At 43.8% G+C, this 20,872-nt stretch overlaps 1 protein-coding gene across 3 annotated transcripts in view; it reads right to left on the bottom strand.

Moving 5' to 3' along the window:
* Positions 1-458: 458 nt before the first annotated feature.
* Positions 459-20,872, bottom strand: part of LOC119209667 (laminin subunit alpha-3-like) — a 45,843-nt gene continuing 25,429 nt past the window's right edge. The window contains exons 32-77 of one of the 3 annotated variants that reach the window (XM_037459128.2): positions 20,590-20,705; positions 20,158-20,369; positions 19,874-20,078; positions 19,518-19,662; positions 19,279-19,419; positions 18,837-18,998; positions 18,240-18,341; positions 18,071-18,154; positions 17,450-17,680; positions 14,689-14,802; positions 14,136-14,254; positions 13,955-14,035; positions 13,749-13,849; positions 13,558-13,611; positions 13,125-13,276; positions 12,554-12,664; positions 12,345-12,456; positions 11,965-12,132; positions 11,661-11,857; positions 11,408-11,524; positions 11,020-11,174; positions 10,784-10,925; positions 10,602-10,701; positions 10,407-10,523; positions 10,155-10,325; positions 9,892-10,043; positions 9,596-9,790; positions 9,355-9,503; positions 8,903-9,065; positions 8,680-8,807; positions 8,422-8,566; positions 8,224-8,319; positions 7,923-8,080; positions 7,717-7,834; positions 7,445-7,585; positions 7,195-7,325; positions 6,857-6,991; positions 6,625-6,742; positions 4,407-4,540; positions 4,089-4,269; positions 3,826-3,984; positions 3,578-3,743; positions 2,446-2,600; positions 2,104-2,197; positions 1,882-2,001; positions 459-1,787 (exon numbers count right to left, since the gene is read on the bottom strand). In XM_037459128.2, the coding sequence (XP_037315025.2) occupies positions 1,645-1,787; positions 1,882-2,001; positions 2,104-2,197; positions 2,446-2,600; positions 3,578-3,743; positions 3,826-3,984; positions 4,089-4,269; positions 4,407-4,540; positions 6,625-6,742; positions 6,857-6,991; positions 7,195-7,325; positions 7,445-7,585; positions 7,717-7,834; positions 7,923-8,080; positions 8,224-8,319; positions 8,422-8,566; positions 8,680-8,807; positions 8,903-9,065; positions 9,355-9,503; positions 9,596-9,790; positions 9,892-10,043; positions 10,155-10,325; positions 10,407-10,523; positions 10,602-10,701; positions 10,784-10,925; positions 11,020-11,174; positions 11,408-11,524; positions 11,661-11,857; positions 11,965-12,132; positions 12,345-12,456; positions 12,554-12,664; positions 13,125-13,276; positions 13,558-13,611; positions 13,749-13,849; positions 13,955-14,035; positions 14,136-14,254; positions 14,689-14,802; positions 17,450-17,680; positions 18,071-18,154; positions 18,240-18,341; positions 18,837-18,998; positions 19,279-19,419; positions 19,518-19,662; positions 19,874-20,078; positions 20,158-20,369; positions 20,590-20,705 (6,390 nt within the window). In that variant the 3' untranslated portion in view covers positions 459-1,644. Of the gene's footprint in view, positions 1,788-1,881; positions 2,002-2,103; positions 2,198-2,445; positions 2,601-3,577; positions 3,744-3,825; positions 3,985-4,088; positions 4,541-5,742; positions 6,335-6,624; positions 6,743-6,856; positions 6,992-7,194; positions 7,326-7,444; positions 7,586-7,716; positions 7,835-7,922; positions 8,081-8,223; positions 8,320-8,421; positions 8,567-8,679; positions 8,808-8,902; positions 9,066-9,354; positions 9,504-9,595; positions 9,791-9,891; positions 10,044-10,154; positions 10,326-10,406; positions 10,524-10,601; positions 10,702-10,783; positions 10,926-11,019; positions 11,175-11,407; positions 11,525-11,660; positions 11,858-11,964; positions 12,133-12,344; positions 12,457-12,553; positions 12,665-13,124; positions 13,277-13,557; positions 13,612-13,748; positions 13,850-13,954; positions 14,036-14,135; positions 14,255-14,688; positions 14,803-17,449; positions 17,681-18,070; positions 18,155-18,239; positions 18,342-18,836; positions 18,999-19,278; positions 19,420-19,517; positions 19,663-19,873; positions 20,079-20,157; positions 20,370-20,589; positions 20,706-20,872 lie in introns of those variants that run through there. The other 2 variants (XM_062557757.1, XM_037459127.2) reach the window with 2 other exon arrangements.

The following is a 20,872-nucleotide window of genomic DNA, read 5'->3' as shown; positions in this document are numbered from 1 at the left end:
TGAGAGGATCCATACCGACTCCCCTATGGAGCTAAACCAGTCTGAGGGTCCTCCTCAGCTGAGTGGAGAATAAATCCCGGAAGAAATAAACACGTTTGACACACGGCACCTTGAGGAGAGAGAATCAAATCCCAAATGTGGATCAGGAAGGTCAGCTTTGATTCCACTAGAGACACCAGAACTCACGATGATTCACAGTGTCACTGTTTGTTTAATTTAAAATTTGTGAGTCTGGTGGAGTTCCACTCAATTAAACTCCTTCACTCTTCTGAAAATGGTTTTGAGTTTTCCTTTTATAATGGACACACTTTATAAATGTTTATTTTAGGGTAATGTTATAATATTCAAGACATCTTACATAAACTGTATACAGCTGCATGCTGGAACAATGCTATCAAACATGTTTCACCACCCAGCCAGCTCCCTGCATACATTAACAACAAATGTCTCTCCCCCCCCCCTGTGCTTGTCCGGACAAACCAGAATGTCCGTTGTGAGAAATTTTGTATTGCGATCAGATATCATGTCTCAGTATTTAGGTCCTTGCTTCCTGTAAGCATTCCTCTCCTAGCGCCTTACTCACTCCCACCTTAGCAGTGGAGGAGGAGACACCATGAGATTGGAGTTGAGGCAACAGGCTTATTGTATAGCAATATAACAATGAATTTCTACAATTTATTACCAAATGTCTGAAAAATGTATGATCCAAAGACCAAAGATGATCACTGAGAGGTTTTTATGAAGAACATTAACTGCAAATTTCCTTACAAATCAGCGGTGTGTATAAAAATGTTCATGTCCAATCAACATGCATCTTTTTCCTTTGTCACACGTTTTTAACAAATGTAAGAAGCAGGTGAACAAACATTTGCTGGGGACATTTTTGTTGTTAACATGGGCTAAATGGTCCTAAATATCATTTGTGAGACTTGTTAGAAGCTAATGGCGTCTATATCGGAGTTCAACCTCCAGACAACGCTCCACCAGAGCTAACAGTAGTACACCCTCATGCATGGTGAAGGAATGCAACATGGAAAATTCATTCAGTACAACAGAAATACAGTCTGAGGAACACCATGCGATTTTGTGTCCGGCGTGAAGACTCAATGACGGTCATTAACGGTCAAAATGCCGTCTTATATGCTGGCCTGTGGAGGAAACAGCTGGGCAGCCCCTGAAATGAGCATCTAGGTTGTAAACGTAAATATTGTGGAATAAACGTTGTAATAAATGGCGCTCCACATTAAAGCACCATCAAAAATACATAATATGTTCCCCTACAGTACTGGGTTGATGCCACTGCAGCTCTAAACATGACAAGCACGTTCAGAAGGACTATTGTCAAAAAATAAATAGACCAACACATCAACTCTTAGAATATGTGAAGTGGTGCCCTGATACATTACTCTGATACAAAATAAATATAGAAATGTTTAAAACGAGCAGCAAATATTATGAACCTGTAAGCTGCTGCTCATACATCTATTTTACAAACACACACACACACACACACACACAGAAATGCACACCTAATAAAATCCACATTCTTACACACAAACACATCCGCTGTCTTGGGAACAAACGGCACATGGCTGGCGGTGGACGTGGTCCCATGGTCGGTTTCCTGATGGTGCAGCGAGGCGCTCAGCCTGGACACTCTCTGAGGTTGACGGGGCCGAACACACCGGGCGGCCGCTCGAAAGAGACCGAGTCCCCGTTGACCCTCGCGTCCTGGATGCATCCCACGAAGGGCGGCGGGACGGGGAGCTTCTGCTGCGTCGCCATCTCTGCAGCACAAAGGTACACAGGGGGGGGGGGGTATGTGAGAATATATTTGTGGACAAACGACATGCACTCTCTGGTTAACAGATTAATACGCACCAGGAATGCCACCCACATACAATGAGCCTTTGGTCAAAGGTATAACGGGTGAAGGTGGTCCAATCTTGTAATGGTCCATTGTGTCCACGTGCAGCTGCACGACGTTTTTCCGCTTGATTACTGGAAGGCACACGGATGCAAAAGATGATCCACATCATTTCTAACAGCAGCTCGATAGTTTGCCTTGAATGATGCCTTTCACAAAGGGACTCTGCATTTTACCTGAAATCCTATGAAACGTTTCATCACATAAAGAAGCGATTGGCTTCACCGACACCTTGAATTCTCCTCTGCCGTTGTTTGCTTGTGCCACTACCTGTAAACGGGAGAACTTTTCAATCACATTGATGGGGAACACATTTGAAGTAAAGTCAAATGTAATATGTCGTTTGTCATGTCCAGGTCCCCTAAAAAAATGACACAGACAGGCAGAGATGGCTTTTTCCAAACTAGACCCAACTTAAACTGAGTCTCTACTTTTTTGGGTGACGGGTATTCTGCCACAACACCCCCCCCCACCCCCCCAGCTGGTGTGGCACCTTTAAATTGATCGCCAGGCCTCACCTCTCCTCTGAGCATGTAGACAGTGAGGTAGTGGCCCGTTGCAGGTCCATGCTGGTTCCAAATGGGATCCCCAACATGCAGCAGAAGTCCAGTGGGGCTGCGCGGACGAATGTTAACCAGCAGCTCAAAGCTGGAGCCCAGAATGAAGGAGTCATCTGAAATACAAGACAGATACTTTCACGGTTGTCATCGTTGGATCCATACAGCATATGGATATGTGTGTATAATCTAGTATAGACGCTAAGTATCACGATAGTGCAGAGACAGCTTAGAAATGAACATATTGTGTGGACTCTTCTTACGGTTCTCATAGTTTCTTTGAAAGAACTGACATGAAACTAGTGTCCAGTCTTTCATACTAGTTATAGAAAACATATGCATATTATATATGTCTTGTGCATCTAAAGGTAAATTAAGAAATTACAAACTGCCCAAAACAGAGCTGCCAGGTTAGTGTTACATTGTCCCATAAGAACAAATACGATCAGTATGCACCGTCGACTCTCATGGTTAACGGTAGAGACATTTTTCAGAAATATTGTCTTTTCTTCTCAACCAGCTCTGTTATATAACCAGATAGTTAAGTGTGATCGGGTGCATTCTCATTTGACTCGATGAGCTGAGGATGGCCGGATGATGTTACCACACCCAAAGTCAAATGCTTTAAAGAGAACAGTTATTTATCGTTCCATCAATCATTGGAATAATTGTCCACTGAATATACGAAAAATAAATAGCAAAGTCTCTTTCAGGTATTATCTAAGAATGCACTATTTAAAATCATTCAATGAGTAGGGAATGGACATATTTACTGTATGAATGAAATGGTTAATGTAATAATATATTTGGAAATATTTAGGACTGTTTATAATGTATAATGTTTTATTGCTTTAAGTTCATCATTAAGTGATGTTCTTTTTTGGACCCCAGGAAGACTAGCTTGTCCCACCTTGGTGACAGCTAATGGGGATCCTTTTCACAATAAACAATTATTATCAGCATTTTGTATCATTGACTTGTAGAGGAAGATTCAAAATGTATGGATGCGGTTGCAATTCCTGCCGATGGCCGACAACTGATGAAAGAGACCCGTATAGTCGTCAGATTATTTCTATCAGAGAGGTGGACTCACTCAAGAGGACATGTGACCCATTGCCTGCAAAATAAGCCCCTCTTTGCGTCTGTCCCCCAAAGCAGGGGCCGGCACCATTGTTTGTGGTTGGATTCGACATTGGTGCACCATTCTTTTTAAAATTTCGGATGCAGCCGGACACACTTTGCTTCGGAAGGGCCTTCAACTGAAAATAAAGAGAAACATTCTCATTTTTTTTGGGCTCTTTACATTACAAACTATTTGCTCCAGGGACTCATTTGTTTTACCTTTAGCTCTCTGTGAAGAGACTCTGGGGCACTGCCCAGGTACACAGGAGACACAAAGTGCTGCATGGATGTCAACTCAGCATTTGTCAGCTGACCATCCTGGGCTCTGATGCCATCTACAACCAATCGAAATTTCTTCTTCTCCAAATTGAAAATGACCTACAGGCAAAATACAACATAACACACTCATAAATAATGATGCAACATTTAGCCTTCTTCTTGAAGGGGATTGAGTGATGTATCATGACAAAAACTCCACTGACCGAGTGCCACTTTCCATCATTGTACTTCTCCCTGTTGAAGATCTCCTTGTCCTTGGCCACAGACAGTCTGATCCTGCCCTTGGATATGTACAAAGCCAGGTGAGAGCGCCCTCCTCTGGTAGCAGCGAAGAACAGTAAGCCTTCGGAAGCTCGGGTGCGGACATCCAGGGAAAAGTGCGGCCTGGCAAAGAAAGCGAGGCACCATCTTTAGTGTGTGGGTTGGCTTTGATGTAACCGTGACGACGTTCTCGCTGGGACAGACTCATATCAATGTCTTGCAATGAAAGTTCCATGTGTGTGCATGGCGTCCATACTTGCCTGAGCGGCAGGACCTGCAGTGGAAGGCTGTAGCTCAGGCTGCTAACAAGGCCGCCCACGCGATAAGCATTTTGAATGGTAGCGGGTACCGCACATGCTGATTTAGTCTCATTAATGGCCTGCTTCACAACATCCTAAAAGAACACAAACAAACAAAAGAGAGAGTCAGGACAATGTGCAGTCGGCCCTCAAATCATCGTTTGCTCGCCCCCTTCGATCGGGTTCAGCTTAAATCAACATTTATGAATACGATATATTTACAAACTGGGGCTCCAACAAAAGACAATATCTGGTATGGAGGTGAGAACACAATCAGCCAACGATTCAACAATTATTTTAACTATTGATTATCTGCTTGTCATTTGGTAGATTAATCAACAAAAATAAATTGCATAAAGAATAGTCACCCGAAAACCAGAAAAAATGTGCAATTGCCAAGCTATGTTGGTCTTGTTTTTCCTTATGAAAGGGCATAAATGAATTATTGGTAACTATATAAGTGAATGTTGAAATGCAGAAGGGTATTTCAACAACTAGCGTTAAGCCAAACAGACCATGTACTGCCTGGTAGTTATGTCATGTAGTTAGTAGGGATGATTACTGTTAGGTCAGTGTTCATTTTCTAATTACAACCATACAATTACACAATAGATGAGAGGTGGAGGTTTTTACTATCAAGGTGAGTTGTAGCAGCTTGATTTCAATTGAACCATCTATCGGGCTTTATTTTGACGACGGACCTCCGAGAGGAACCGGGCTCACCGGACAAGAATCCCTCACACGGCAGTTTACTCAGACGTCTGTTTGGATCATTGTGATTCGTGTGATTGCAACAGAAAGGAAATTGTTAAACTGTAAATTGTTTTAAAGACCTTTTTGAAATGGCTCCTGTGGTCACGGTACAACATGAAGCATCAGTATGGATGAGGGACCCCAAAAGAATCTTAACTTAATTTTACATCAACCTCACCTCAGAATATTGCCTTTCTGTTTATTCCTTACATGCATCTGTTAACTGCTGTCTGTAGTCAACACATTACCTTTACTTGTTACAACTCATGCAGCAGTTAAGAATCCATCATTCTGTATCTGTTGTGGGTCAGTGTTTGTGGGAGAATAGATTGTGTTCAGTACTTTGTGGTGGGCATGCATGATCCAGAGAAGTGATTTTTGATCATGCTGTGAAAATGTGTCTAGGCATTGTAAACTCCTCTAGGCATCGCATATTTCATTGCGAGTTTCGGCTTCACTGTGAAATACCAGCGTTGCATCTCAGGAAATGCCTCCTAACTTCTTACCGGCTGCATAATCGTGATCACTCTCACTTACTTTCAAGAAGTGGTACACTAATACATTTAGTTTAGTTTGTTAAGTCAAGACAAGTTTATTTATGAAATAAAATCTCACAGGGCCCACAACAGCAGTGGTAAACGTAGAATATTAATGTGCGTCATATCATATCATCATGCATTCTGTTAAGAAAAATAGGGTCATTAGCCAGAAAAGGTTGAGAAACTGAAACGCAGATCTTGCTAATGGAACTGTTATGATGAAGTTACAATTTATATTAATGTAATATCAGGCAGGTTTGTGTAAGAGGGCACATGCTTGTGACTGAATAATAGAGAGTGGTTCATTACTGAGTTACATGAAAGAAAGAAAAGAGACATGAGCTGGTTTCAAGCTTGTTATTCACAATTTTTGGTTTGTATTTACTGGATTTTGGAATATAATAGACAGAGATACATTACATTTAATAATTCTAATGATTAATGGGAATGTCCATGCAACTCTTTATTTGAGTACACTGCGGATGAATGAGCTTCTGCATAAGCAACAGTACATTGTGATGCAAGCTGCCAGTTTTTCATGTCAATATTAGATTCTTGTCAGCATCAGCAGTTCTTAGGGCTTCTTCTTCTTCATCTCTGGAAATAAGGCAGCAAAATATAATGTAAACCATGCCAACATAAGACAAACACTGATTATTCATGTCAGACTTACTGCTTGTGAGTGAAATCAGTCATGGAGTCATCATGTTCACATTGTACATGCTAGTTTTACCTTTAAATGCGATGGATTGCGCTAGTCGTCGACAATAATTTCACTTAATTCAAATGAAACAGAACCAAGCGGACAAGCTTGGATAAGACCATCTGATTATTTCCTCCGAATGTCAGCTTCTTCACTCGGTGACAAAAACAACGGACAAACTCACCTTCATGGAGCGGTCCAGCATCAGCTGCGCTAGAGTGTCAGCACTACAAACATCCAGCAGCACGTCTCCAGACGCCACAAAGTCGTTCAAGTCCTCAGCCTCGAAAAGCTTGGCCGGCCTGCAAACCGAACCAATGGCAGGCGTAACATAAACAGGCAAACAAAGCACTATGCGAGTTCAACAATGGAGGCTGCATTTCAAAATGGTGCAGCTATGCAAGAAAACATCTCACCGTCTCGTGTAGAGGTTGGAAACGCAGCCTTTGAAGTTGTTTTTTCCCAGGATCAAGGAGCCTCTCGTCTCAGGTACGGAGCTGCTGCCACTCTGTGCCTGACCCGCGTCTTCATCGTCAATAAGCAGATTGACCCTGTAATAAATACAATTATTGTAGTATTGGGGTTTTTTTTCATGTCAATGTTAATTGTGAGTGAGACTGAGACGATATGTCTGCTCAAATTAAACCAAATCACAGACTTAGATGTAAAGTTGTCACAGCATTGTGTCCACATGTATGCATATGTAAATGATTCATTTTATTTTTTACATCACAACAGTTTGCCTCCTTCATACCTTCCACTTCTTTTGGTTGCAGTCAAATAATGCCATTTGCCATCCTGATATTGTTTGCTTGACTTCCAGATCTTGTCGTTGAAAGTGAGAATCACATAGCCACTTTCCAATGTCAGTTGTATCCCGTTCGCCTGGTGGACATAAAAACATGTTCTAAAATAGAATACCTGTGATCCCAAACGACTCCAATCACAGACAGTCACTATTAAAACATCACATTTTCCATAAATGAACACATGTAAGGACTGACCAGCTGTTTGTCCTGCAGAATAATGCCCTCATTCTGTGTACTCTTGAACCCGAGGGAGACAGTAACGTCATTGGCCAGACTAAAGCCTGTGAGGTCGGCTGACAGGGTGCTCCCCATACTGAAATCTGCTTTACGAACCACCTGGACAAGAAACATGTACATGAAACCTTAGTTCAATTAAGTAATCAGTAGACCCAAAAAGCCCAAGTGTATTTGGTTCGGTGATACGAATGCAGGTCAATAGTTCGGGGGTGCAGAGGTCAACATCTTACCAAGGAATCCTTGGGGCAACCTTTGCTGATGCCCACTGCCTCGGACACAGATTTAACGGCGCTATTCTGCTTCAAATTCTTTACACATCCTTTAAATGGCTGCATGGTGATATTATACCTGTGAAGAGGAACAAAACACTCTCAGTAAAGTGGGAAACCAAATACCTTTCAACAGACGATGATGAAGAGGAAAATTGATAGCGTACCTCTCCCTCACGTCTTTTGGGGCCCCACCAATGTAGCATTCCTTAAATCCATCAAAGTTGTACGAAGCTTTGACACTGGCCACCACGGTAGTGCCAATACGCACAGACATACTCCCATCGGGTAAAATGACAATGCTGAATTGTTCATAGTCACTTGTCTGAAGAAAGGACAAAGGAGCAAGATGAGGTCAAATTAAGGGGTCTTGATTTTTCACAAATGTTATCAGATCCGAGTCACGTTAATCATTTTGGAAGAAGCCGAGTGATTGCAGAAAAAAAAATAAGCAAAAAAGCATCTTACCGGGAATGATTTGATATTAAGTGTAGCTGGACTTTCTGGAAAATTGCCACGAAGGAAAATGACGCCCTTCTCTATCGTCACGGTGAAGTATTTGTCCTGTTGCAGGGGAAACAGAATAATCAGGTTCAAATACTTATATATAATGACTTAAAATTCATTTTAAAAAGGATAACAGAAACTATTTTACAACATATTTACCTCACTTTCGATGTATGAAAGCAGACCGTTTGTCGAACGCGAAGAGACAAACATGCTGATTAAAAGGACAGGTTTTTTGGGCTCTAATAAAACCTTTCCATATCCAGTGCCTTCATAGAAGTCAGAATCCATTGGAGGGACGTATCTGAAATGAGGGGAGAACGAGTCAGGAAATGCTATTTCAAAAAGACAGAAGGCCTTTCGTCGTCCACAATGTTCTTCGAATGTTCCCTTTTCTGTCCCAGGACCGGGTCATACCTCTTGCATGGAAGATCCGGATTAATGTTCACTGCGTTTCGGAAGTTGTAGAGACTGACGACCTTGTCATTGACGGAAGAGAACTCAATGCAGCCCTCGTACTTTGGGTATTTGAGAGATGATGGCGGCTGAGGAAAAGCAAAACAAAAAGAGAAAGGTATTAATAAAACCCACGCTAGTTGAAAGTAAAGACATGTATCGATTTGCTGTTTTTATTTCTCACAGTGAAGTCGTCTGGGTAGCCTCCGACATAGAAGACAATATCACTAGGACTGAGGTCCAGGAGGTTCTTGTCCTCCTCTCCTTTGCTTTCGGCGATAAATGGGTCAAAAACTATTTTGGAGTTGGTAAATTTGGTGAGGGTCATCTTTGCATCTTGGTAAATCCTTAATTGGAAGAGGGAAAAAAATATTAACATTACATTAACAACCTTTGTTTTTTATTTTATTGGTTTATTTGATACGGGACAGGGCACAGAGGCCGATGTTATAAAAACAAACCTAAAAACAGAAGGTTATACATTATTGACGCTTTACAATCTAGTGATGACAGAACAAGCCAATTCATCACATATTCTCTTTGTCTTTTTCACAAAACGCTATGCAGAAGGTCCAAGTGGTAAGGAGCAGGAAAACGATATAAATGTGCACAAGAGAATGTTGCGTGTCAGTTTACCTGCGTAGGTCCACGGTATCGAACTTGGCCGGCACCGGTACGGACTTGGTGATGACACCCGTTGCCATCTGGTACTCCACTCCGTTGAGCTTGTACACGCCGTACAGCACCTCGTTCCTCAGGACCATACCAATGTAGTTCTTCGAAGACTACGAGACACAGTTTGTTAATGCCTTGTGTGCCGTCAGTGCACGTTAAATATTGTACATCCACCTGTTCACGTGCACCTGGAGTCACTTACGTCTCTATTGCCGAGGTACAACACAAACATGTTTCCGCTGTCGACGGCCTGTCTGCGTCGGCGTCTCCCATCGCCTCTGCCCTGCGGCCTCTGCAGGGACAGAGTCAGGGACGTGTAGGCCTTCAGATCCTCCAGGTTCTTTGGTGCCCGCAGCTCCACGTGGCTTCCGCCCTTAAACATCATGGGGATCCCAATCTGGAGGAGACAAGGAATGGACCCGTGAAGGAACAAATAGAGGACGGGTTGGTTTGATTTGGGCATGGTGGTGGATGTGCTGGGACGGAGTGGGACCTCACCCTGTTAGCGGCGTCCCGGGCTTGCTCGATGAGGTCTTTGATCTTCTGGATGTTCTCGGATATGTTGTTAATAGGGGGGAACTCCGAAGTCAGGGTCTCCATTTCCGAAAGCTTATCATCCAAAGACGGGATGGTTTTCAGCAAGTTCTTCACTGGAAGTAGAAACAAATAAGAGAAAACAGTTGGGATGTGTGAAAAAGGCCGTACTTTACTTTTCATCATCAAAACATATAATGTACCCAAACAAGGAAGTATCGCCTTACCCGTCTCGTCCACATCGTTCAGCGCAATGTTCAGGTTGGAGTCGACAGGATTGACTTTGATTTTCTCGAGTTCCCCTCGGATGGCATTCAGTCTGTCCATAGTGACGGTAGCGCTGTTATTTGCTAAAGCTGCCTTCCTCTTGGCTTCATCTATGGTAGCGCTGATGTCATCTGATTTGAAGGAGTGGGTGATTAGGAGAAACGTGAACCCTGGCAATTAACAAGATGGCATAATGCTTTGACTTGTTTTACCTTTCTCGATGCCATTTAATTGGTTCTGTGCATCGGCCAGGTCTTTCTGAAGAGCAGTCTTCTTCTTGCCAGCGTCCTTCAGGCGGTTCTTCAGGTCGGTAATGTCGTCTGCAGTGCCTTTTATGTAAAAACACGAATCAGTCAATCAATTTGGCTTATTCTGAAAAACAACAGTTTAACTGTAGAGCTGAATACCTTGAAGGTTTGTCTCTGCTTCCTGTGCAGTCTTCAGTAGATCCTGGCTAGTCTCTTTTAGGTCTTCCGCTCTTACTGTGAGCTTCTTTTTTTTTAAATCCTAAAAAAAGAAAAATAACTATTATATGAAAAAGTGAAATGATGATAATAAAATATTTCCACTGACGCTGTCCGTGGCTTACATTCAGGGTGCTGTCTGCTGCAACTTTGGCCTCGTTAGCCGCGGCCTCAGCAGCATTAATCGCATCTGTGATGTTCCTGTAGGCATCAATAGCGTCTTTGGCGTTCCGAACCTCAGTCTGTCCAGTTGCGTTTGCAACAGCCCTGTAATCCAGGATGACAAGGGAAACACACCACGCTTGAAATGCATTGCACCACCAAGAGAAATGTGTCGGCATCGCATGTATAAACAACTTACTTCTCAAGTTCCTTGGCCAGCTTGCTAAGGTTGTTAGCATGGTCCTCTGCAGCCTCCACGAGGTCCTTCTTAGAAGCTGCCTCGGTAATCTCATTCACCTTCTCGGTCAAGTCAGTCTTGGCACCATCCATCTGTGCTGCCAGCTGTTCATATTCCTACAAAGGGAAAAGGTGAATGGGTGCAATTTATTTGTAACAAATACCAATTTGAAAGGGGAGCAAAAAACAGGGATGGTTATCCGAGCAGACGGCATGTTGGGACCTGACAGCCCGTTCGTGTGCGATCCGAGATGAGGAATTTTTGTGAAACACGAGCACAGTGTGTGGCTCCTGCCGAGTGCAGAGAGGTCTTCGGGTACAGAACACAGGTTGAAGTTTTACAAACGTACCGCTTTGCTCTCAGAGAGCATGTTGGCCAAATCTTCGGTTTTCTGCAGCTCCTTTTCTGCCAAGGTAATTTGGCCCTGAACAGTGTCCTGCTCCATTTTTAAGCCTTTAATACGTTTCTGTAGAGCACAGCACATTTTTACATCATACCGTACACTTATTAATAACTATACAACGCTTCCCTGACCGCCATTTATGTTTGTGTTCTAAAACAAATCAACAAGCCCTTGTGTTTTGTATAACCAGTTGAACTACCTTCAGATCTTCCAGTGCCTGAGCACTAAGCCCATTCTGGGTGTTGGCTTTTTTCAGCAGGTCCACTGCCTCCTTTAGAGCCTTGTCCAGGTCCTTCAACTTTGCCTCATAATTCTTCAGAAGGCCCCTGAGATTCTCGGCCTGGGCCTCGTTCTGGTCGCTCTGCTTACTAACATTAGCCTTGATGAAGTCTAGCACTAGAAAAATGAAAAGAGTAGTTCGTTTGACATGTTTCTGACACATTTTCAGGGATGTGTTATGACAAAGCTAAAGATTTCACTTAAGTATGGACTAAATATTGTACGTTTCTCAGCCTTGTCTCTTTCTTTCTCAGCAGCTGTCTTCTGAGGGATGAAGTTCCTCTCCTTCATCTCCTTGACCAGGCGCTGAGCTTCTTCTAGGATTTTAGCCAGGTTTTCATTGGGCATCACATCACCACCTGTTCCTGCGTCCTTCAGTTGGTCCAACAGAGCTTCAAACACACACGAAAATATCTCCTCAGTCATTCAATTGGATTGGGGACTACAGTATAATACCACTTGTGATTAACTACGTAACTAAATTAACTGCATAAAGCCAGTGAACCATAATGAATGCAGAAAACCAAAGAAATTACGCCAAGTAGATTTCAGTACTCTTGGACACTAAAAGACAGGTCTACGGCTGAAGTTAAGTTCCCGTTACCTTGGATTTTCTTGAGCATTTTTTGAATCTCTGAGTCCAGATCTTCAGCCCTCGTGTGGGTGTTTGCAACATCTGCCACGGCCTTGTCAGCGTGAGCAGCACTCTTGTCTGCCTAAAATATAGACCAACAATACACGTGTATCCACATTTTCATACTCCTACTTGTTGATACGTTAATAATATAATACAGGAGGTCTCCATCGATCTACCTTGTCTCTGAGTGTGCTGATGTCATCGGTGAGATTGCTGACGTCATCTTCCAGCTGGTTGACTCTGGACTTCTGGGTGTTGATGGCGGAGCTGAATCTGTTCACAAGAATCTGCAGAAAGCACAGCGGCAGAAACGCAAATCAAGCCGCAGGAAGGAATGCTCAGATGTTGTTGTGCGTGAGTGTTGAAGCTTGAGGCCAATACGGGCTGCTTGCAAATCGTTTATTCACCTGTGCCTCTTTAAAATAATTCCACAACAAGACACTTGACAAGCACGGGCATCCATTCAGTCACTACCTGGGATTCCTGGAATGTTAAATGTTTGAACAAGCACACTCACACTGTGCCACCATGTTTGTGTGTGTTTGTGTGTCTATGCATTTGTGCGCATGTCTGTCTAAGAAACAGCTATTAAGAGGAAATGGTTCCCGTCGTTCTTGTGACCATATATGTGGCATCTGGATGTGGCATAATTGTTTGGGTTTTGTGCCTACACCTAAATCTATGAATATTTAGATGTATCTTCACCTTTGAGGTACAGTTCTGCATTACAGTGCACTGAAGTGTTACCTTGGTGTCTGCCACAGCCTGTTCCAGCTTCTTCAGCCTCTCCTGAGACGTGGCACTGACACTGGCGTTGTTCAGTTGAGTCTTGATCCTGCGCAGCTCACCATCCAGCTTCTCCAGATCCAATAGTAACGTCTGGGCACAATTATCACACTCTAGAACACAAACAAGTATTGGATTAGCAAGGGATCTTAGCAAGATAGACCAATAAAGACACAAATCAACTGCCAAAACAGTAAAAAAAAAAAAAAGAAAAGAACTATAAGAGACACATTGATATGGCTATAAAGCATGTGGGTCCTGCTTCCATGTAGGAGAGAGGTGGGTGCGCCTTTTCCATTCCTTTTGGCATGCCTGTTCCAGGGGCCCATTGTCTCATAACTATAACCCACGCCTGCATGTCACAGACACAGATCTCAATTTCTTGTTAATTCACCTTGGCAGTGCTGATCTGTGTTTGTGTCTTCCGGCTCCAGTGGGTTCTTGCAAGCTGGAAAAACAATTAAAACGTTTTTATAAAATAACATCAAATTTAATTAGAGGCTAGAAGTAAAAATATCAAAAGAAAAGATAGAGTTTGGAATACAACGTATGAGAATTCAAAGAAATCTCAGTGCACAATCTAACCTCCAGTCCTGTGATCACAGTAGTTTCCATTTCCATTGCATCTACAGGGCCGACAACTTCCTCCTTGTGTCGACGGGTCACCATAGTAACCAGGAGCACAACTATGGAAAAGAGATATAAGTTAGACAGAGAAATGTGGAAGCCTTAAGCACAAGAAAAATCACAGTATTTGCACAGGATTTTCGAAAATCCGTACAGACACTCACCTCTCACACTTGTCTCCGGTGTAGCCCGCTCTGCAAACACACTCAAAGTCTCCGAATACTTCTTTGCAACCTATTGCAAAACTGCAGATCGACAGGATCGAAGGAGGGAGACCATGGTTTATTGCTTGAAACACACATTTACATTTACTTTTGGTGCAGCCGTTTGGATTTTGTCGCCCACCTGTTCGAAGGCGATCTTAACGGGCACGGGCAAACTCTGCACGTCCTCTGAGCCGCGTTTCCATAGTAACCTTCTTTGCAGCGTTCACATCGGTCCCCAGCCGTGTTGTACTGACAGCCCTGAAAATCACAAAATGTGTTCATTAAACCACAAACTGTATGTGGAGAATTCTAAGTAACAAAGTATTGTATTTAAAAAAAAGTATTTATCACATAGAGGAGCACAAATGTCTAGGGGCAAAGAGAAAATACGTTTTCCTGACAATACATCAAAGAGTGTGTTGGACGGACACGGTAAGAGTGAGTCTATTCAGCCACTTGTGTCCACACGGCTTTGAGCTTCCAGGGCGCGGATCCATGTGTGCATTGTACACACAAGCCCGGTCTTGAGTGTCTTGCATAACAGACAGATTTTGAAATGTGTAAAGGCTCGTCCACCCATCGAGGATGGAGAATGACAAGCAGGTGGGGCTTCATTAAATCTCATCTTATCACTGGTAATCAGGAGGTCATATGAAATAGTGCTTCTTAGAAGGGTTTAAGGTGTTTCTTACCAGGCACCTCCCCGTCCTTTCTTCGCACTCATCAGACAGACCGTTGCACTCACAGGGCACACAGCGGCCCAGGAAAGGGCCACTGCGATCTCTGTAGTAACCAGGAGAACATTTCTGAAAAGAAAATCACAAAAATATAAAGACATAATATCCCAAAAATGAAATGACTGCTTTTTTAGAAGGTCAAGTAAGTCCAAAAATCAAAAGAAGTTCATCGTAATTATGTAAAATTCATTGTACACAACAAACCAGCCCAGCTCATTTACACACTAAACCCATGACTTAAAATTACAGCATCTGATGTAATTTGCCTAAACATAGCAGTGTTTCAATGAAGATGATTAAAGCCAACTCTCCCAGACTGTTTGATGTGAAGCCATGAACTTGACCTGAGTGGCGTTCCATTAAAAATTAACAGTGAGCACGCCCTTTGCTTTCAGAGATAACACTTACAGTTAAACGCACCAACAATCCACGCCTGATACGCTGAGAAGTGTAACCTACAGCTCAGGTAAAACAACAACGCATCACATCTTCACAGACGTTTACCTGAATCTGGGAACTTGCACCGCTGTCATTGACCGAAGGATAGCGAACTGCCTGTCTGTCATTCGCTGAGGGGAAGCGTACCCTCTGGGCACCTTCATCGTTCACTGATGGAAACTCTATCCGCTGAGTTCCCTGGCCGGGATGTGAAGGGATCTGTATCCCTTGAACCCATCTGTCGTGATGCCTGGTGTAGCGAGGTCGCTGCCCTCTCTCTGCGGGCCGGGGGCCAGCGGAGCAGAGTCCAATCAACGTCCAACACAGAAACAAAAGCCCCGTGCACCGGCGTCCATCCGTTCGCTTGCCTGACATTCTCAGTCTGTGTGAAATAACGCTCCACTCTCCCCTGCCTCAGCCTCTTAAACCAACCCAATCCCACACACACACACACCACATACGTACACAAAGAGAGCACGCCCCAGCTCCTCCCTGACTCAGGCCTGCAGATCGACACCAGCGTATGCAAGCACACACATGCAAGTGCTCTATCTCGCCTTTGGACTTGTGCACGCGCACACACACACACACACATACACACACACACACACAAAACAGTCACATACATACATACGCATGCACACCCACATAAACAAGAGAGCTCATGACACATTTATAATCATGTTGGTGCACATGCCTGCACGGAGCGCTAATAGTGGATTTCCGAATAGAGAAAACAAAATGGCAATTATGTAAATGCTTCTGTGCAGTGATTGAAAAAGTAAGCAAAGCATATTAGGATTCGTTAAATAATTCTCTTTTACAGAATTGTTTCTGAATGTTGTTTAAATAATTTTGTTTTAGCGTGCGTGCGTGCGTTTCATCATTTCTTTGTGACTGAGAGGAGTCAGACATCCTGAGGCAATGCAGACAAAAACTCACACCTGAATCACACTCCTCAAACACTCGACAGACACAGCTAGGTGTGTCGGGTGCACTGACACACACACACGCACGCACACATATACTGTTGGTGCACTTAGGTTTATGTGTTCCTACTGGCCGCGCCCCATGTGTAAGGAATAGCGCTGTCATACCGCCTCTGGGCGCATTTAATCAACTTCCTTTTAACACTCCCGATCAGACTGTTGCTCACAAATACAGAGGTAGGTAACCACAGCTATGGCAACAACAGACTTACCAATAAGACACATTTCTTGATATCTGCTTATCTTTTTAATTAAGTATTTCATTTAAATAGCCACTACGGGCAAATCAACTGTACACAGATACAGGCTAGATCTGACAAGCTCAGACATATTAATTAAAATCAGTACCATTCCAAGGAAAAAATGCTGAAAGTAAATATGTTTCCTTGCTACCTTGGTCGTTTCCACTACGTTTCTGTGAGCTGTGTGTCACATCCCGGCTCGAGGCGGCACAATCTTACTGTGAAGCCCTGCGGCTGGTATTTTCCTGCACATCACATCCAAGGCTGCTCCGCTGACTAAACTCTTGTCTACAAAAAGGGTGCGGATTGTGATTCGGGCGTGTCAGAACACCCTCACAAATATAAGGGGGACCACCGGCTCCTCAAAGATGACAAGAGGGAAATTCAATCAGCACCGTGCTGGTGTCTCCACACGCTTCTTGGACCCTCAAAAATTGCTCAAATCTCCCTATTATATGCAGTTAATCTATAAACCTACAGCATGCATTTCAGTTGTAGAAAATAATGTTTTTTAGTAAAGTCAGTTTTTCAACGAGGAAGAGAAAATTAGGCCAGATTCCTCCCAATATTTGTTGACGCAAAAGAAGGTGCTCAGTAAGGTCCTGGTTATAACCTGGACCTGAGGCGTAAACAGCATGTGGTGTTACTCTGGACAGAAAACCAAACGTAGGTCTCTTATAATCTCAGGAGACTTTACTTGTAAAGAATCATAGGAAAACATATATACAAGCCACCAGATTCCCCACGAAATGTATCTGATCAGGTAGATCAAGTAAGGACACGACTGAGTGAGATCTGCCTTAACTGATCACAAAGGTCACATGGAAAAGACGAGCAGAACCGCGCCTTAAAATGCAAAGATTTTAACAATGCAACCCTGGTTTGTTTCTTTAAATATGACCTTCTTATCCTATAACTGTTGTGTGTGTGACTCATCAGGTCCAGTATATGCTATTATTTGATTTGATAAAAGACACGTGTTTTATTCAAGGAAGAAGAAAGAAGAAAAAGGACAATATAGAAGGATATTCAACAGGTTTTTCTCACCTCACAGGAGTCTCCGGTGTTCTGAGGGGGACAGGAACAATCTTCCACAGTGTTTCCGGGACCACCGGTCCCCGTGTTACTAACGCCCTCCAAGCCCACCTCTCCCAAGCTGAGTCGCTGGCTCTGAGTAAAGTACAAGGCTCGGATTCTCAAGCCAACCAGACCGGCTAGGACCATCATCAGCTCCTCTCTGGACACCGGCCTGTTGGTGACAGCATGACGCCAGTTCCCCTGCAGGCGACACATCAGTTATTTTCAGATTAATGCTGAGCGATCGGTATTTATTGTTCATTAAGAATGAACTTCATGGCTTTGGGGACTTTGCTCCCAGACATTATTGTCAGGATTACATTTTTCATATTGAAAAAAGCACTCCCCAGAAGAGGAACCCTTCTTGCCTTTGACATTGATAGATGTTTTCACAATAATACGCGCAGTAATAGTTTGATTCCCAAGGAGTCTACTAATAGGCTTAAACAGCCTACAGCAGATTCTCAGATTTAATTTTAATCAGCAGCGTGCGCTTCATCTTTTTCCAATTCTTTCAGGCCATGTGCTCCTTTTCAAATCACAGTGTAGTGGTGGATTAAGTAAAAAAAGAGGAACTTTTTTCTACTTTACCTCCAAGAGCTGGACTCTGCCCTGATACAGCTTGTCTGGATGTGGTTCCTGTGGTGCCAAGTGGATCAGAGTCATATCCTGTCCCTAGGTGAACAATAACAAGATGAATGAATAAGCTGTGTAGAACAAGCTGAGGTCTGAGAGTGAAGCAACAAGTAGCAATACACACAGTTAGCACGACATCGGGTCTCCTGTCCATGAGGGTCATCCCCTCACTTGGAATCCCAAAGGATTTGGACTGGTACGTGAGGAATCCACCGTAAGACGAAACCTGAGAGAGAAGGGAAAGTGTCAGCCACTGAGGCAAAGATATTCCCTTAAAAGTATACAGTATACTAAGTATACATTGTTTGTTTTTTCTTAACTAGAAAAGTAAAAGTTGAACCCATATATCTGACATGTAAGGAATTTATCTAATTATTAAGATTGTATAGTCCATAAAAAAAGAACATGAGGCCCGAAACACAATTACACTGAATACAAGGTTTAATAAGGTAAAGGTAAAAAAAGGTAAAATAAAACAATAGATGCAGTGCAAGTGAGGTGTGAACTAATATGTCAATCACAAGGCTTCTTTAGGCTGAAAAACTGTCCACATGCAACAATGGTCTCTTCCACTTCTCCCTTCCAGATGAGTCAATTCAATTACATATTTAACGTGGCATCTTAGCTGGATGACTGAATGGTCGGATTCTGCCGTTTTATGAGCAAAATGAACAAAGATAAAACCCTGTTGTCGTGGTGCTGATTCCCCTCAATAACTCACCCTGTCCCCCAGGTACGGTGATGGTGCGACCCAGTACAGAGTTTGAACTGTTGGAGGAAGCTCCTGGACGTCTGCCACCACTGTATCACTGGCTGTGTTCAGCACAGAGGGGACCTCCTCCTGATCGGGTCTTTCCAAGCGCCAGACCTTCATCTCAACCAACTTATAACGGGGAACATTTGTTTATTAAAGATCCATCCCTTAACTGCACTGTATCCACAGTGATAACAGACTGCATGGGCTTTCAACTGGATCTACACATCATATTACAGACCAACAGGTATGACTGTGAGCCAAAAGAATGTACCCAGAATCCAACGAAGACAAATGCAACAGCGTAAACAAAAGTGACGTTCACCGGATTACTGCGAGAAAGCTCTGCAGGCAGGAATATTTCCAAAGGCATTCACAGACATGCAGGGGCACGAAAAGGAAAACACACCTTCCCCCTGCGCTTGCTGGAGCTCTGACACTGGTCAGTCGCTCCGAAGCAGAAGCACCTGGTGCAGCCATGGCGGTTGGAGCGGTCAAAAAAGAAGGAACCTTCCCGACAGGCATCACACTTGACGCCGGCCACATTCCTCTACAAACATGGCAGTAGTAGTAGTAGAAGGGGAAGTCAGAGCAAGAGAAGGTAAATAAACACCAAAGAGCCCAGAGGGAGTGCTGCAATGAACTCACCTTGCAGAGACACCTCCCTGTGTCTGGGTCACAGATGTCACTTGTGACGCCTCCCCGGTCACAGCTACAAGGTACACAGTCAGGGAAGCCATAATAACCTGCAGCACAGCGGTCACACCGCCGGCCACCAACCCGAGGCTTGCAACTACAGGCAAACAACAGGGCATGGTATCGTTAGGCGAATTCTGGACAAAATACAATTACAAATGCAGACAGAATAGAAAGGAATAGACAGTAAAATCAAACGAAATGTAAAAAAACGTGATGTTTGTGATGTTTAGAACGATGCTCTGAAACACCACTGACATCCAGATTAGAAGTACACAGCCCCGTGGTTTGAGTAGGTTTCCACTCGCCTGCACTGTCCGCTGACGAGGTCACAGTCCAGCCCGGCGTTGGTCGCGACGCCGCTCGCAGAGCATTCACAGCCCTCGCAGCCCACCAGCGGGTGGTAGCTGAAAGTCTGACCCTGGCACGCGTCGCAGGAGGGTTTGACGGTCTGAGGGGGGCAGATGCAGCGTCCCGTCACCTCGTCACAGAGCCGACGGCCACATTCACACGCTGCAGGAGGGGCAACAGGGTGTTTCAGCTGTGTTTCAAACCGTGTGGACATTCTGGCGGAAAGTAAGCTCCCACTCACGCCTGCAGTGAGGGAAGCCGTAGTATCCCGTGGTGCACTTTGTGCACCGTCGACCGATGACATGCTGCCTGCAGGGACACTGTCCTCCGACTGGCTCACAGGTGGTCTCGGTAGAGCCGGACTGGTCGCAGTTGCAAGGGAGCGCTCCGCCATTATAAGCTGCCACAAGCGAGCGGGCCGAGTCTCTGCAGAACTGAGGAGATGTTCTGTGGCTGATGGGACAAGACAAAGGATCAAACTAACACGTTTTCTACAGATGAGGTTGTATACTCTAATATTGCAGCCAGAGGGCGCCATTTCCTACAACTTCCACTCTGCTGTATATTGATGTACAACTAGTGCAGTTTTTGGTACTTTCCAATTTGCAAAGTACTTTTAAAAAAAAATGGATTGGTGTCCAGTGCTTGTTTTGATCACATGGTGGATACTTACTCAATATAGAACCCGTCTCCTCTACACTGCTGTAGGAAATCTGCAGATTTATCCAGCAGCTTCTCTTTCAAGAGATCTGGGGTGTAACTGCTATCAGGAACCAACAAGATATAATCCTACACAAAAGACACGAGAAATGATAAGAACTCTCAATATATTTAAATCCGTAGGATCCAGCTTGATAAACAGATATTAGGAGGATTTCAAGTGTTTCAGCCACATCATTTATTGTTCTATTACTAGCTTAGGAAAGGAAACCGAGTGAACAACAGGCAAGCAAAGC

The sequence above is a fragment of the Pungitius pungitius genome, chromosome 15 (assembly GCF_949316345.1).
Source record: "Pungitius pungitius chromosome 15, fPunPun2.1, whole genome shotgun sequence".
Classification (NCBI taxonomy): Eukaryota; Metazoa; Chordata; class Actinopteri; order Perciformes; family Gasterosteidae; genus Pungitius; species Pungitius pungitius.
Note: the sequence above shows the minus strand (reverse complement) of the source record. Positions and strands in the feature narration are given on the sequence as shown.